The following is a 16,708-nucleotide window of genomic DNA, read 5'->3' on the forward strand; positions in this document are numbered from 1 at the left end:
GTACATAGACTACAAACTATGGACAAACGGAATAAGCGCTATATATATAGTAAATGATATTTAATAAAACCTGCCTGACCAAAAACACTGAACCGGAAGAGAAGTTCCTCCTCTTCGAATTCTATTCATATCGTTCGTTATCAACGCAGTAATCAGTTTCCGTTTTCTTAACTAGTTAGATAAGAATATTTTTATTTCGGTACAATTTTAGTTGAACCAGACAGTTGTTGTTTCCTTGAGCACTTACCACGTGCTCATTTCGTAATAAATAAAAAATGACCCCCTGCTTTTGTGGAAGTTTCTGGAGTTTTTCCACTTTTTTGGAGAATTTGACACAAGAAGTAAATACTAGACTCATGAACATTCGTTTTGCATTCTATCATTTTCATCCTTTTTCATTCTTGTTTTATAATTAATATCAGTATACATATATTTGCACTAGAAAAACGTATTTGTTGCTCAACATATACTATTGTTTCTTGAAAAAGTTTTCATACACATTGTTGGCAAGCTGTGAATCATTCAAAGTGTAGATCACCTTAATAATATCCGAAATGTTTTTTTTTTCTCAGATTTTCTGTAACTATATATATAGTAGACCATTTAGAGTCCACCACAGGAGCTCTCAAAATATTTGTTTAGAAGTTTCATAGATCAAAACCTCGTTGTAAACACTTCTAGGGACTTCAATTGTGAATATCCTTACTGAACATTTGAAAGAGTTTCTAAAATTGAAATATTCTATAGGATTATACAAGAAAATTGAATATTTTACAGAGATGCAAAAAACATCTACTTGCGTTCCTACGCCCGCCATGAAAAATGGGATATATAGGTCACATTCCAAGCGAGAATTGTAGGCATAAAGGTAGTTTTTGTGCCTTATAAAATCCTTTTACGACAAAAATGCGACCCGATAGATTTGTAGCAGAATCATTCGAAAAATGTAGTAAAAGTCCATGCTAGTTCTAAATTTATTGTAACTTCCTGCATCCACTAAATTGACTTCATGTTAATTTTCATTTAGTTCCTCGTTAGAAAAATTTGACGGTTTTTGTTTTTATTTTACGAAAAATTTGAGCTTTAGAATTTTTTTTTGTTTTATTGGAAATAAATAAAACAAATTCCAATTCGCGAAAATAGTACCCTTATGTATTAATTAAACTATCATTCATTTGGAAATACTAATTTGAACGTTTCCCTACATCAAGTGTGTTTTGATTTTCTGACCCTTTCCTTCGTTTCTCTAAAGTAGATATACTAAAACTAAAAACCTATTTATCTATGTCTACATTAGTCAGACCTCAATCAGTGCTTCCGCATGTACAAGTCGATTCAATTATTGTCTCATTTCTTCTCTCAGTGCAATATCCCCAATTTTTTCCTTCTCTTACTCAATTTCAGATTGACTTATGGCCGTGTATCTGCATTTCTTACGAACTAAAATTTAATATATGTATTTTTCTTATTACGCCCGTATATTTTACTTCCTTGGCAACGCTTTGATTAATTTTCTTATGCCCATGTTGAAATCTGATTTCTGAAGTCAGACATTACCAATGATTAATCAAGTTGAAAGTTTCTGGAAATTAGAAAAACAGGAATCATGGAAAAGGAAATAAAGCTCCAAATAGAGAAGACACTCGGATTAAGAGCTCATTTAACGGAAGTGTTCCCCCGCTTTTAAAAGACATTCCCTCTCCCACTTTTTCATTGATTTCCCCCGCAGAATATGAATTTTCAATAAAAATAGACGAATGAAGAAGACGTCTTTTCATTCGCTTTTCAAAATTTTCATAGACTTCTTGAATTATTTCTCTAAATACACTTCAGGAATATTTTGACTTTTTTTCTCAGAATTTCGAATTGATCCCGAGAATGTCACAGTTTAAATTAAAAATTCTAGTAATCGGATCGTTTTGGAACCATTTGAACCTACTGGGTCTCCCACATTTCTCTCATTTCACTCAAATTCGGTTGACCTTTCGGGATGATTCAAAATGTTACCACATTTGATTTTGAAATTATTTTAGTAGTTGCATACACATTAAAGTTTTCGATAAAGCTTGCAACTTCTGAAAATGAAAATTTAAACAATACCACGGGACCTAACACATTAGTGATGAAAGCAATTCGAATGTAAATAAATACACTGCCCCTTCTCTTTCCAAATTTAGGATGTTTTCTTGGACAAATTCCACGTGATATTTACATGTGGTCGGTTGAAATTTCACTTGAAAATGGAAGCCCAGAAACAATTCAATATCATTTTATTTGTGGAGGTATTGGCTTTTGGTTATTCTTATTAGGATAAAATGGATCTCTTGTTTTTTTTTGAGATTACGCATTCATTTTTACAATTTTGAAAATTGAAAAACAACTAAAACTAATTCAAGACCAAATCTGATTATCCACCTCCGTAGAGATTTTCAAAGCTTCTTGTAAGACTAAAAAATCACTAAAACTAAAAAAGAACCATTCAATATTTAAACTAACAATAATCACATATAATTTATTTAAAGACATTTTTGTGAAGAACTCGGGTTGGCACAATTGCGCCCGTATAGTAGACATTTTAACCTGGTTGAAATGTTGTTACTATTTGAAAATATTGTATGAAACGAAATCCTCAATGATGCTTTGTACTTCGCATTTATTCATCTTCTAGAAAACCGAAAACGTTACAGTAAAATATTTTTGATTGCTCCCTGAGCTCAGGTGCTTGAGCAAAACCTCACCTGATGTCGATCTCAATTTGAAAGTTTTTTGATTCTTCCTTCTTCCTATTCCCTCAAAAATCGCCGATGAAACGTGATATTGCTCAAGGAGGTCTCGTGGAACAGCTGCTTTTCCACACATTTTTGTTCTTTTTGTACGGAAAACCGATTTTGCCACATCAAATAAAAATGTATTGGTTCCTTTCTATTTTGTTGAAAACTTTTCTCCGCTTTGAACTTTTTGTACTCAACCCAGTACGATGCTTTGGTATTCTGCAATTCAAACATGTGGTCTCTCGCCTATTTCAGTCTTGTAGAGGTTTGAATAACTAAGCACAGGTATGCTCAAAAATATTCCGTAAAATTAATGGTTTTTTGTGATCACAGCTGCAAACATTTGTTATAAGCAAACAATTGTTTCTCTAATTGAACCAGGTGAAAAAAGTATTAAAAAGGAAATGAAAGATGTTTGATTTGTAGAACAAAAAGTTGAATCAATTATTTGGAATTAGTCGGCTGATAGAGTGGCTTCAAAGTAGAAAATAATTACCGTCATCTTGATGTTTTCCGTAAAATTATATAACTTAATTACATAAGATAAATATTATTGATAACATTCGAATGAGATAATTATTTGAGTTGTGTGTGTGTATTTTGTAAATATTTGTATAATATCGCTGTATATTGGCACACATCTGTAGGTAAAATAAATTGGCAAAAAATTAAACATAATCTTGAAACCAAATAGCTTTTTTTTCTTCCTTCAATTTTTGAACTAAACACTCGATGAACCATAGCGTTTCGTTCTTTTTCTTCTTTTGGGTCTCTCCAAATAAATCGGTGTCCTGGGAGAGACACGGGGCTCCACTTTTCGGCGGCCTCAAGTCATTTTTATTTCAAAACACTCACTTTCGTCGACGTCACTTTTCACTGAACTGCATTTTTCCCTGAAAGTGGCTAGAAAACACAGAAACTTCTAAATCAAAATTATTACTGGAATTTCTTCAGGAGTTATTTGGAAAGACATGAAATGATTTTTTATTTTTTATACATTTTGAGACTTCAGAAGCTAGTTTTTTAACAAATAAAAATCACTGCCAAATTATTTTTCAAAAAACCTTGATAAATAAAGGATTTTTGGCTAATTTCTCAGTTCAAAAATTTCTGGCAATTTTGAGACATTTTTCTGGCAACATAGTTGTGTCTTTCAGAAATTTGACTACTTATTTGAGAATCGACGTTTCTAGTTTTGCCGCAAATAAAAAAATAATTGTATTCAGTATAATTTTCTATATCACTTAAATGTCTTTAAAATCTTTCCCGAAACAAAAACTATTTTTTATGTTTCTTTAGTTTCAATGTCCCTCGTGTCAATCTTACCTCCCACGTGAACTTACCCAATCTCTAATTAATTTGGCGAAAAGTGGAAAGGAAAAATACGATACGATCAGAAAACCAAGTAAACTAGAAAATGTGAGAATATGTGTTCTTCTTCTGCTTCTTCTTCATCGTTACCCCCCATCATAAAATCGTACTGTGATGTGTGTGCCTCCCCCGGAAATTCAAACAAACCGCCTCTTCTCACTTTGTGTAACTACCATCATCATCTGACATAGAAATAGAAATAGAGAAACCCTTCTCTCTCTAGGGCACCCCTAATGGTCTAGTTTTTCTAAAACTTTCCAGTTCAAGTTCACCTTTTGTCATCATCAATCAAAAGTTAAAATAATACTATATTTGGAAAAAAATCAAAATTGAAATTCTATTTTCGCTCAGCGATTTTTCCCGATTCGTTCCGCCAAAGTTTGTAATATTATGACAGATCTCGTGTTTTTCCTTGTTTCTTCCAATTCGTCCGGTTTTTTTTTCCATTTTCCCTTTTGTGTTTCCGACGGGAATTTCATAAATATGTATGTATTCTTTTTCATTTTCAGTTCCTGTTCTTTTTCTGTTTTCATTTTCAATTTCATCTTCTTTCTATTCCTATTTTTTGTTTTGCTTTTCTCTGTTCAAAGAAAATATGAATACATATCAGATAATCTTATCTGAAAATCAGATCTTGCCACGCCACCGTATGTTGATGATGGGGTATTGTGTAATGGATCTGCATTCAAATTGAGCAAAGTTCATGTTTTTTTGTATGGAATTTGTGACGTTGACATGTAACGACAAATTCAAAACACGTGAAAACCACCCATTGCTTCCTAGTGTTTTATTTCAATGCTGTAGATTTTAAAGAGACTAACGGTCGCTGACGTAAATCATCGGAAGGATAGTAATCCGAATATAGGTAATCTGAATTATAGGTTTCATAAGTTATTCAAGAGTGGGACTTGATCTGGATATGTGAACTATAGTTTTTGGTATGACAAAGGCTTATTAGGTAATAGTGAAATTCCATTTCAAGCGTTAATTTTTTTTACAATAGGGGTTTGCATCTCCAATTTTAACTAGTTATTGACACTCTAGTGGGCATTAAAGAAAAAGATAAACCTGTCGCTCCGTAGTAAATGTAAACTCCGTAGGCTGTTCACCTTAATGATACTCAGGTTCTCAGTTAAAAGGGTTTTTTGTGACATCCGCAGTTTCTGGAACGCAAAGTGAAAACACAAAAAACGAAGTTTTGGAATTCCTTGAAAGTACATTGTATCACCTTTCTCAATTCATATCATCGTTATAATATGACTCACCACACCATAATCATGTGTTCACACTAGATTCTTTTTGATCGCTCAACTTCTTTCCAAATTCTATCTTGCAAGAATTCGTATCAATCACATACAGTAATCTTGTTAATCTATAGTTAAAGAACTGGACTTTCGCCTTGTATCAAATACCAAAATCCATTCCATTGATCACGTGATATCCGTTCACCGTTCTCATCATCTCAGGCTTCTCTGTGCGTGTCGAAATCTGACGGTCACTCATTTCCGTCCAAAGTGTCGTTTCATATCGTCGTCTACACATTCCCTTATTCTACCATTTTTCTATTTTTAGTCATATGTCTCTCTCCAAAAGAAAGAGAGAGAGAGAGAGACAACACCGATTGATCATATTCACCCAACACAAAGCAGTGCGCAGTGTTCAGAAGAACATCGTCGCGTTTGCAAAAGCCCTTACCCAAAGTCAAATCAAACAACGTTTCACCCCTTTTTCGTTTAATTTTTTTTTTGGTTTCTTCGTCCTCCTCTTATTCGCACCTTAACCCCGCCTACCATATGCAAGTCATGTTCTACTGATAACGAACCGATTCTTTGATATGATTTCCAATCATTTACATACATCTCGTCTCCTTTTCCATATTGAACTCTCATCTTCCACTTTCCTTATCACTGGGTCAGTCGGTTTATTTTCCGGAATTTTGAGTCAATTCCTACGATTTTTGCAGAATTGCACGAATCATTTTCATTCAAAAAAGAATAAAAGATCTTTATTGAATAAAGCTAGACAAGACATAAGTTGGTAACTTCCTGTTTTTCTAATGGTGTTTTGCCTGCTGAAATTACAGACAATTAGTTCGAGCACTTTTTGTTGTTTTGATTTTTAAAATATATATTCAGATAGTTCGCTGATGATGTTAGTATTTTTGAAATAAAAAAGTCGGAACTTGTTACCTGAGAAATTCAGGAATCACATATCGATCATTGATTACTTAATCATACTATTTTTAGAACATTCAGAACATATTTAAATGATCGTTGTCTATTGGATCACATTGACATCATCTAAGGGTTATTACATCTCACTTCAAAAAATGAATTCATTCAACCGCGAAATTAATTTTCTGAATTCATGAAATCATGAAAATTCTGAGAAACACTAGAAACATTTTTTTTTTAATTTTCAACCAAATTTATCAAATGTTTTAATTTGCCAAAAAATATGTTTAATTGGTCTACTTAAACCCCCCCCCCCCCCCCCCCATTAACAATTAGATCCACATAACCTCTTGGTCGTAACCCTCTTCCCATTATCATTATCATCATCATACAAACATTTTCTCGGAGCAAGTGCTTCGTTTCTCGTTACCCCTCTTATCCTCCTAGCCGCTGAAAAATTAGTTGTGTAAAGAGCTAATTTACGATTCTCGGAAGTCAGTTCATCCTTCTATTCTCATTCAAAACTTCTTCTTTCCCCTTTCTTGTGTCTCATCTTATTCAGTCATTCATCGGCTCATTCAAAGACTACTTGCTCTCTTCGTTCTCGGCTCCGCCCTTTTCTATCGGCTCGCGCATGCCTTTGCCGCCCTAACCAACAAATATATATCGGGGTGGTTTTCCAGATTGGCAGAATGCTCAATGAGCAAATTGTTCGACTTCTTTCGTTGATGCACATTCATCCGCCGTCGGCAAAAGATGCCGCTGGGGGTAACAGTATTGTCAAAAGGCTGAAGTTTGGAAAAAAGAGAAACTCTCCAAAATTCGGAAATTTGCCAGAATCAGTATGGTATGTTACTTTTTTACATTTGTTACATCGTAGTTTTATAGTCATAATTCGAAAAACCATATGGTAATAAAAATATATATTATTCGATTTTTCAAGAAACGAAACAATTAATTTCAAGAACTACTTTAAGAACTACGTAATAAATAAAAATTGTGCACTGCGAAATTTAATTTTCCGTTTGCAATTTGTTATTGGTTTTTGAGATACATACTGCTTCTACCCCATTTAATTAACTTTTCGCTTTTTGCAGGGATAACATTCTGGACAACTTGTCTCCATTCGAGCGAGTTAAAATGCGTCGAATCAATCACAAGATCAAAAACGTAGTGGATAAACGTCGAAAACGTGTCCTCTACGCAGATTTTCTACGTACTGACGTTGACACAATCCTTCCGCCGGAAACTAATGGAGACGGTGACTTTTTCCGTATGCCAAAAACTCCAAGAATTGTTGTGCACGAGGAAGCACGTAGTATCCTAATAATTGTTGATACTCATTGGACAGTCAGTGACGCAGTCAAAATGATGGCTGCAATTCGATATTATGGAGAAAATGCACACACTGTTACGGTAAGTTACAAAAAAAGTTATTAAGCAAACAATTATCATGATAATTTCAGCTTGATGCCTCTCTCGCTGAGCTCTGTGTAGCTGCTCAATCAACAAATGACATTGCATTCTGGTTTGCTTTCCAATCAGCAAGTGGAACTTCTGATCCAGTATGTCAGTCGTCAAAGGCTCCAAGATGGGTCCCTGATGATTTCCGTGTCAGAAGTGTACAATCATATGAGCAAGATCAGTTGACAGCCTACTCCCAATGGTCTCCAAGAACACAAGTTATTCCAGTTGGCCCCCTGTTTCCAAAAGCAACCGAGGTGAGAATTTTAGAAAATATAATTTAGAAAAAAATCAAATAATTCCTGAGAATTTCTGATTATGTTTTGATATGGAAAATATAAAAACTTTTTATTATTCAATTTTATTTTTCAGATAACAATCCGTGCTTCGGTTCCACAACTTCGTCGTCTTCGTCGTTTTCCTGTCTACCGTAGCCCTCTTCACCGTTGCTTTATGGATCCAAACAATCTTCATATTCTTCGTCTCGTCGTCTCTAGTAACAATTCATCTGGTCGTAGAGGTCGACAAGTGGCACAATCTCTGAAAATGGCTCCATTTTTGAAATGGGCAAATGCTCAGCGATTGGCTCACAGATTTTCTGTACAATTTGTATAATTGAATCATCATGACGTTTTTTATGTTTTGTTTTGCTACGGGTACTGTTTACTTTGACGATTTTCTCTGAAATGCAATTCTTCTCAAATGTATTCTCAAACAACCAAAACAATATTTTGATCGTCGGGTTCGTTTTTTTTGTAACTCTGTACTTCCCCTTGTGATCTTGATGTGTAGAATTTGTTAATTTGAATTAAATAATAAATAAATGATGTGATCAAAATAATTCCACAAACACGGAACAAGGACAAGTCAGCACAAAGAAGAAACGGGTCGTAAACACTAAAAATGAGTCAGAACACAATCAAAGAGGATTATGATGTCAATGACTTGAAATGAGTTAAAGAATTAAAGAGCACAAAATGACAGGAATTTCATCATTTTCAATGACTAAAAAACTTCAAACATTTTATTAGACGAAAAATTATTAGTTAAAATTTGAAAGAAACCTTTCTGTAACAGAAAACGTAAAGTTCAAAACTAGTTTCAAATATATTTATTAGAATACCGTTTTTGGTAAAAAATGAAATATGTGATGGCTTAGATGTTTGAGAAAAATGTTTGAAAATGTTTCCAGATTTTTTTTCAGGTTGTATAATGTACATTTGAAAAGTTAAAATTTATAAATAAATATCTTTAAAACTGTAGTAAAGTTCCTGTTTTCTCACAAATACAACTATAATATCTCAAAGGAAAGTTAACTAAACTATTTTATAATAAAACCAAAAATTGTTTCACATACATCTTTTTTATATAGTTTATTGAGAATTTACATGATTTGGAGGAACTATACATACGTACATTGCCGTACGGTAGTACCCATCCAAAATCTGACTCGTGTCTGTTTGAAAATGTTTTACAGTTTTTTAAAAGATTTGGCGAGGCCCGTAACGACATTTTCAATTTAGAAAAAGTGTTGTAAATAAAAAGGTAAATGGAAAAATTTACATCGCAAGTTCAAAATGTGAATTACTGTAGTTGTTGATCATTTTTTAGAATCAGATAGGCCTTATCATACTAATTTCAATGAAATTGTTTCATTTTTCCAATATTCAAGTCAACAAGAATAATATCAGCTATAAATTAGGTCAATTCAAGTAGTAAACAATATATGTCAGAATGGTTGTTTCAATCATTTCGAAACAATCTACTTGCACTAACACAGTGAGTTTACAAAAATAAGAGAGCTTACAGGGGACCTCATGGGAAAAGAAGAGAGAAAGTGCTAAAAAATATTACAGGAACACAGAATTCCGAGAATGCGCATTGCGCATGTGTGCACAATATCTCGTGTGGAAACTACAGCAATTCATTAAATGACTACTGCAACGCTTGTGTCGATTCACGGCATTACTGTATTTTTGCTTGCGAGATATTCTGCGCGTCAAATATGTTGTCCAATATGCATTCCGAGAATTTTGTGTACCCGTAACACAATGAGAATATCAAATTCAAAATTGAACATTGCATAGTTTAGTTTCAATCATGTTCTTTTCAGAAAAAAGGGGGGGGGGGGTATAGCCTACACGAGTGACTAAATTAAATTGTTGTAATTCGTTGAAAACTGTTTGCACTGCCCGCTATCAGTGCAAATGTACTCTACCAAACATATATCATATTCCCGATTGTGCGCGTGTTAAGAGACAAATTAAAAAAACAACATATTATTTTGCAGGTAATCATGCCTGCGCGTGCTGGTGGTAATCCTAGTCAATTGAATACGAGTATCCACGCGACTCGAGCACCAGCGGATCCAGCAATAAAATCGATATCTAAACTGGAATTTGGAAAGATTTGGGTGAATGGATTGGGTGTTATTAAACCCAATGGAGAACAAAAAACATCGGCGGAAAAAGGTCCGATTGTCCCTATCTGTGGGTTTTAAAGCATTCCCAAAAAATGTCGGAATTTTTTTTTCGATTTTCACCCGAGGTTCCGGAACATTTTTTCTCAAAAAATTGAGTTTCCCTCCAAATTATTTTTTTTTTAAATTGAATTTATCTCCAAATTGTGATGAAGTCACAAAATGGATGTGGCCAGTACACTTCTTGCGTGAATAAGACTACAGTCTAAAAATCTCTGAGGTTAAACTATGTAGGGATTCAAAACTGCGCTTCATATCTAGTAACATGACAATTTATTTTTCAGTTTGCACATTTTTCAAGTTCAAAACCGACTCGTTTCATTGTTACGCATTGGAAAGTATTGGAGAAGACATGAAAGAGGGTGCGAGACTGGCTTATGACGCTGTTACATTTAATCTCTGTTCAATGGGAGTATCGCAACATCCAAGAGAGGTCCGTGTTCAATATTATGCCGAGTCTCACTTAGACAGAAAATCTGCTATTTTGACGACTGCACTTGGGCTGATGGCTGCATTCACAGGCATGATCATTCCAGATTACATTGCGGCCACTGGAAAACTCGATTTACCTGGAAATGTTTATTCTTTAAGTTCTTGATACTTATAAAATAACTATCATTATGTTATATTCAACATCGTTCTCGAAAAATTTGCAAATTTTAGAACACATTTTCCTCCATACGTTTTGATAACTGGTACAACATAAGTATATTTTCAGGTAGGTGATATTGAACTCAAAATTGATGCTGCGATCCAGAATAAGAAGACTATAGTAATTGTGCCAAAGGATAATTTTGAATCGATTTCCAAGGATATGAAAGCACAGATCAATGGTGTACCGGTGTCGCATTTGCTAGAAGCTTTCCAAGTGGTGTCACAACAAGGAAAAAAAAAGATAATTGTCAATTGTTCCCACTCTTTTTTTGCCAAAATGTCTAGAATTTCTTTGTATTGTGCAATTGAAATTGATCAAAAATAAAGAGTGGAAATACATGAATAAGTTAAAGCCCAGACATTATACCGAGATTGATAATAATCATACAAAGATCGATAATAAACATACGGAAAATGAATTATCATCTGAAAAGTTGATTAGTTAGAACATGAAATTGCCAATGTGCGGGTGTCAGGATGATGAATGACAGTAATAGACAAAAGTATTGAACTTGCATAGAAAAATAAGACTCATTTTGCTAATTTGTTATAGAACTTACTCTGTTTTACTCTGTTTAGTACTCTGTTTGTGAAAAAGTGTCTTCGTGTTTTGATTTTGCACTTCCACCAGATGAACTCGGTTTTGGTTCGAGTTTTACTATTTTTGTCTATTTTGAAAAAATGGTCAGTGTCTTTTCACCCTGAAATGTTTTTCTCAGAAAATTTGAATTTTTCGTTTCGCTTCGTTCTCCGAGAATTTTTTTCCCTGATCAAGCTACGTTCTGAAAAGACAACACAAATTTCATAGGATTATAGGATTATTGTTTGGGTTTTATTGCCGAAATTTCTGAATGCCGCGCCGCCCTGAACGGAATCACTTCTCCGGATATCGTTAAGAAGCTCGGTGTCGGGAAATCTGTGGTTAATCGAACTCTGATCCGGTTCAGAGAGCTTGCGACTTTGATGGGCAGTGTCCTCTAACCAGTAAGTATTCACAATTTCAGTCATCCGCCCGATATTGTTTCTTTTTAGTTTGTTCAGGAAACAAATGGATAAATACCGGAAAAAATAAAGTTTTGTGGGTTGTCAAAAATCTTCAAGAAATTGTATGAAATTCAATTACAAATTATTGCGATCTATAGATGTATAAAATTATAATTGGTCAAGCTCGAATCACGATCGAAATAAGTTTTTGGGAAAGTTCAGGATTCATAACTTGAGTTTGGTCGAACAATTATGGAAAATTTCAGGTTTTGTGTAGGTCTTTTTCGTTTTGGAAATTATAGATAAATTTGGCAAAGTATTGTTCGAATGTTCGTTATTATTGTCGTGGAGCATATGAATAAGCTTATTCTTACAAAGGTTTTTTCTCCAACACAAAGTGCATATTATATATGTAGATATCAGGGATCGAGCAACTGGGGTGTTTATGGAATACCAAATAAATTAAAAAATAAAAACTTTTGCAAAAACCCCAATTTTAATTAAATTTCCCATTGCTTCGTCATATTTCAAGAAAGTACATTTCTTTCCTATTTTCTCTTATTGCTGTTTCTCTTTGGAGCAGCTTCCAAATTGGTTTTCATGATACTTTTTTCTCATACCCATCATCACATGACCGGATTTTCTTTTCATTCCAGCAACATTTTTGGTTAAAAAAAAACAGAAAGTTCTTCTTCTTCTTCTAGTGACTGCTTCTTTCTGCCTAAAAATCGGATGGTTCGAATTTCCTCTCGAAACTTGATACGCTGATGTGCGCACACCACAAAATGGTTCGCAACCAGTTTTGTGGAACATAAAATCATCGGAAATGTCCGACAAATTGATGGCGTCATCTCGAAACATTAATGAAAGGCCATAATACTTTATTTACAAACAAATAAATACATGTTTTAAATCAAAATAATATAAAGATCGTAGAAAAGAGTAACCCGTATACAACCGAAATGGAAAAATGATAAATTGAAAATTAGAATATAAAGTATGTTGATCATAAGTATCACCAACATCGGAAATATAAAATTATAACCGAATACAACGTTTAGAAGAGATAGAAAGCTGAAATATTCGATTGAATTGAAATCATTAAGATGTTGAATTTACACGGCAGTTTAGATTTGAAGTAATCGTTGAATCTCGATGATTCAGTCTCATCACAATACTTGAAGTTCTTGGAGATGATCTCATTTCATAGTCATTATAGATTGCTGATAATGAGAAGTTCTTCCGACAATTGCTCAATACTCCTTTTCGGATTACGCTGCTGAAAATTAACACTTTGTGAAATCGATATCTTTACATTGCTAGTTTTTTTTGAAAGAAGGAAAAGAAAATGCTTGTTAATTTTTAATCGACAATGAAATGTCTAAAGTCCAGGGGTTATCGGGTTTTCCCATGTAGATATTTCTCTCAAACAAACCAAGAAATAAATGTCAGATAATATTTGAAATGCTACTATAACTTCTTAGGTGCCTAATTTGGAAATGTGTACCGCCTACCCAATGAGAGTTCAATTTAAAATTTGAAAACATTTTTGAATACACAACAAAAAATCTAACCTGAAGAACAAATAAAGAAGAGGATTCACGAATGAATTAGTTGCAAATACAACCATAACTGCCCAATTCATCCATTTTCCATGTTTTGAACACTGTGAAATAAACACTTGTCCCACCACAAACAAAATTGTATTGATTATACAAGGAACCAGAAGACGAGTTTCTATACTCAATTGGCGTTGTTGTGCCGCATATGATGATGTAGATATTGGTGCGTGCGAGTATTTTGAACGAAGTTCTGAAATTTCAAATTTTCAGCAAACAATAAAAGTCAGAAAATCACATACGCATATTCCTCGAAGTTTGTCTTTGAAATAAAACTGCGAGAGCCAGAACGTACAACGGAAAAGGCACCACCATCAGAATTACATTACACACCATGTAATATGTATTAGTTCCAGAAAGTTCATATTTTTCCCAATCAGAATGCATTCCATAACGAGTTGGTGAGTAGAATAATGGTGTGAACCAGTCGAACTGAAATGACTTTATTTAGAAATTTGAGTTTTTATTTTTGAAGTTTTTAAAATTTCAATTTTAATATATTTAATAAAGTCTTAAGATGTTCATCAAGATTTCAAATATTCATATTTTACTCAAAATTCAACACCTAATATCATCAAAAATGATGATTTTGCTAATTATTTCAACATGGCTCAATAACTCACCTGATGCTCAACTAGACTCTGCAATAATCCAGTGAACCATGGAATTGCACAGATCATAATACTCGTGCCATGTGGAAGTGTACGAAACCAATTCGGCCATTGAACTGCGGCAAGACGTGACCATGCAATGACTGTGTAATGATATACCATTGCCCACCAAGTGAAATCAAGATAAATATGAATATTCCACCGCCACGATTCATTGATTATCTCATTTTGAGTTAAAATCACAATTCCTGGCCAAATGCCAAATTGGATCATTAAGAGAATGTCAGTAAGAGCTTGCGAAATGAGAAATCGAAATCCAACAATTTCATTGACCATTCTCCACATTGAGCAAACGATTAATCCGTAAAGCGCACATCCAACAATTCCAAAAAGTAACAGGAAAATTCCAGCTGCTGCATCGGATGCGTCCATCCTGCAAAAGAATCCAATAGAGAATTGAAATAAATCCAGAAAGAAAATGAATAAACGTGGAAGATATTTTTTCTGTTATAGCTCGAATACTAATAATAAATTAATTAAGTAAATCAAAGACATTTTAATATATAGTTTCACATTTCGGGCAGTACTTGAAAAAAATTAAATTTCAATTTGAAAAAATGCACGTTAAAATGAAATTTCCTGCCTTTGTTATTGTTGGAATTATAGTTTCTAGAAGTGAACGATAAAAAAAATTGTGTTTCAAAATTTTTATATTTTTGTACTCTCGAAATTTATCAATCGATCTGGACTTTTTTTTTGTTCCGCAGAGGCTGGCGGAGTTTACAAGCGTACGACATGGTTCAACTTTTGTTTAAAGCTTTATAAATGGAACATAGATGAATATTTCGAATGCTAAATGCAAAAAGAATCAGCAAAAAAGCTGACAGCCCCGTCCTTCTCTGCCGAAAAACGCCGTTTAAGGATCGATTGATAAATTTTGGCAGTACTCTCATCATTTCGTGTGAGGTTCTCATACCCAAAAACCGAATGAAATCATGAAGTGAACATTCAAAAAAATTTCAAAAAAAATTCAGTGTGATATATTCAGCTTTTCGCTAAAATTTCATTCAAAAATTCAACTAAACTCAGTAAAATGTAAAACAACTAAGTAAAATGAACTGTTAAAAAACTGATAGAAGTTAATATAAAAGTTCAATAAAAAGCCTAGTAATAGTGTAATACAAAAAAAAGAACGAGCCTAGATGAAGATGGAAAAAGAAGGGCGCACGTTTCAAAACCAAAAATGAAATCGCAAAAGTAAATAAAAGAAACAACTGGGAGAAAAAGGCCCCTCACTCTCATTCTGGTATGATATGTTGTGAGATGAAAATGAGAATATATGGAAATGGAATTTGGAAGTACTTTCTTCTATTCACCAGAACGATGTTTGAAGAAACTAGCTCGTTTCTATCCGTTTTTAAATATACATTAAGATTATTAGAGTTCATCAGGAAATAGCCTACCAACTAGTTTTATAAAATGAGATGAAAATGGAATTGGTATGAGAATAGATGTATTGTCATTTCTTTTGTTGTGGAAAATTGGAAGAATGCCAAGGTTTTTTGATTTAATTCAAAAGGACCAAATAAAGAATCTTTGTTGAATAAATAATAAACAATGAAGATTCATGGTGGGGCTGGTCACTGAGCCCTTTCCAAAACTTTATGAGCCATTGAAGGTGTGGCACCAGGAAAAAGCAAACGGAAGTGTGGGTGGCGACCGCTGAGCACGGGAAAAAAGGGGAGAAAAGAGCAAAATATTGTGTTGGTAGGAGGAAATTGAACTCACTTGACAGGTTGTGATCTGTTGATTTGAACTGGTTTAGGGTAAGTTTAATTCAAAGACGACAAGGATTTAAAAGTTTCAAGATATTTAAAATTTTTAGATACTGTGCTTCCAAAAGTTATCATTCTTTTCTAGTTATTGTTTTGTGCGCTTTTAATTTGCTTGAAAAGGTTGCGATGTAACAGTAGGCAGTTAGGTCAGCATTTTTGCGGCTACAAAAATTCTACGATATTAAGCTTTGAAATCTTTTTAGCACCAAGTTATAATCGCCCAATTTCGTTTCAAATTCTAGTTTCAAAATAATGAGTTCAGCAAACCTTCTTTGAAATTTTTTTTGATTATTTTTTGCAAAACTAATTTTGCTCAGCATTTTCTAATAACCACAATTCAATTATTTTCCCATTAGAACTTCATAAACCAATTTTTTAATAATTGAGATTAAATTCGCTTTCAGGTGCCATGGCCACCTACAAAACTTTGTTTTCTAAAAATGGGAAAAGCTTCAAACATAAATATATGTTTACCGAATGTTCAATGGGAGTTGCCAAAACAACTTCAATCGTGTAATTAAATAAGTATATAATTCTCTGAACTTCCCATAAATTCCATCACTTTTAAAATCAGAAAAATCAGAACATGATTTCATTTATTATAGAAATTTTTCAAGTATGATAAACTTATCCTCAAGAGTATTTTCCAAGTATTTGGGTCAGTTGATGAATTAAAAATCTACAACCATATGATGTTTACAACGACATGAAAATTTCAGATCTTTGAGATTAAAAACCTAAAATTG

At 33.5% G+C, this 16,708-nt stretch overlaps 3 protein-coding genes and 3 non-coding genes across 9 annotated transcripts; 4 read left to right on the plus strand and 2 right to left on the minus strand.

The window, feature by feature from the left end:
* Positions 1-6,023: 6,023 nt before the first annotated feature.
* Positions 6,024-6,167, plus strand: R13H4.13. The gene has a single exon (NR_069631.1). It is a non-coding gene; the product is annotated as an Unclassified non-coding RNA R13H4.13 (non-coding RNA).
* An 832-nt stretch (positions 6,168-6,999) lies between these two features.
* On the plus strand, positions 7,000-8,614 carry R13H4.5 (F-box domain-containing protein). Its single transcript, NM_073585.8, has 4 exons — positions 7,000-7,163; positions 7,414-7,732; positions 7,783-8,037; positions 8,153-8,614. The coding sequence occupies exons 1-4, from the start codon at positions 7,009-7,011 to the stop codon at positions 8,393-8,395; spliced, it is 972 nt and encodes a 323-aa protein (NP_505986.1). The 5' UTR covers positions 7,000-7,008; the 3' UTR covers positions 8,396-8,614.
* Positions 8,615-9,441: 827 nt separating this feature from the next.
* R13H4.6 (Lon proteolytic domain-containing protein) lies at positions 9,442-11,238 on the plus strand (the record flags this gene model as incomplete). 3 transcript variants are annotated; one of them, NM_073586.4, is made up of 4 exons in its annotated part: positions 9,442-9,559; positions 10,071-10,269; positions 10,544-10,836; positions 10,978-11,238. In NM_073586.4, 4 exons carry the CDS (start codon positions 9,515-9,517, stop codon positions 11,236-11,238), a joined length of 798 nt encoding a protein of 265 aa, NP_505987.3. The 3 variants fall into 3 exon arrangements, with proteins under 3 accessions (NP_505987.3, NP_001360564.1, NP_001360563.1); NM_001373122.2 differs by having other exon boundaries at positions 9,515-9,559; positions 10,544-10,849; positions 10,982-11,238; NM_001373123.2 differs by having other exon boundaries at positions 9,515-9,559; positions 10,544-10,692.
* A 1,524-nt stretch (positions 11,239-12,762) lies between these two features.
* R13H4.7 (G_PROTEIN_RECEP_F1_2 domain-containing protein) lies at positions 12,763-14,567 on the minus strand (the record flags this gene model as incomplete). Of its 2 annotated transcripts, NM_001269451.2 has the most annotated exons (5): positions 12,763-12,971; positions 13,017-13,176; positions 13,472-13,709; positions 13,759-13,948; positions 14,140-14,559. In NM_001269451.2, the coding sequence occupies 5 exons, from the start codon at positions 14,557-14,559 to the stop codon at positions 12,936-12,938; spliced, it is 1,044 nt and encodes a 347-aa protein (NP_001256380.1). In that variant the 3' UTR covers positions 12,763-12,935. The 2 variants fall into 2 exon arrangements, with proteins under 2 accessions (NP_001256380.1, NP_001256381.1); NM_001269452.3 differs by having other exon boundaries at positions 12,765-13,176; positions 14,140-14,567.
* Positions 14,568-15,404: 837 nt separating this feature from the next.
* Positions 15,405-15,519, plus strand: R13H4.12. Its single transcript, NR_069632.1, has one exon. It is a non-coding gene; the product is annotated as an Unclassified non-coding RNA R13H4.12 (non-coding RNA).
* Positions 15,520-15,767: 248 nt separating this feature from the next.
* R13H4.9 lies at positions 15,768-15,840 on the minus strand. The gene has a single exon (NR_069633.1). It is a non-coding gene; the product is annotated as an Unclassified non-coding RNA R13H4.9 (non-coding RNA).
* Between the last annotated feature and the right edge of the window lie 868 nt (positions 15,841-16,708).

This window comes from Caenorhabditis elegans, chromosome V, assembly GCF_000002985.6.
Source record: "Caenorhabditis elegans chromosome V".
Lineage (NCBI taxonomy): Eukaryota > Metazoa > Nematoda > Chromadorea > Rhabditida > Rhabditidae > Caenorhabditis > Caenorhabditis elegans.

Bases quoted from the DNA above. Each gene is read 5' to 3' on its own strand.
- R13H4.5 (NM_073585.8), top strand. From the start codon at position 7,009: ATGCTCAATGAGCAAATTGTTCGACTTCTTTCGTTGATGCACATTCAT. The intron at 7,164-7,413 runs GTATGTTACTTT...CGCTTTTTGCAG, and splicing joins AATTTGCCAGAATCAGTATG to GGATAACATTCTGGACAACT. The intron at 8,038-8,152 runs GTGAGAATTTTA...TTTATTTTTCAG, and splicing joins TGTTTCCAAAAGCAACCGAG to ATAACAATCCGTGCTTCGGT.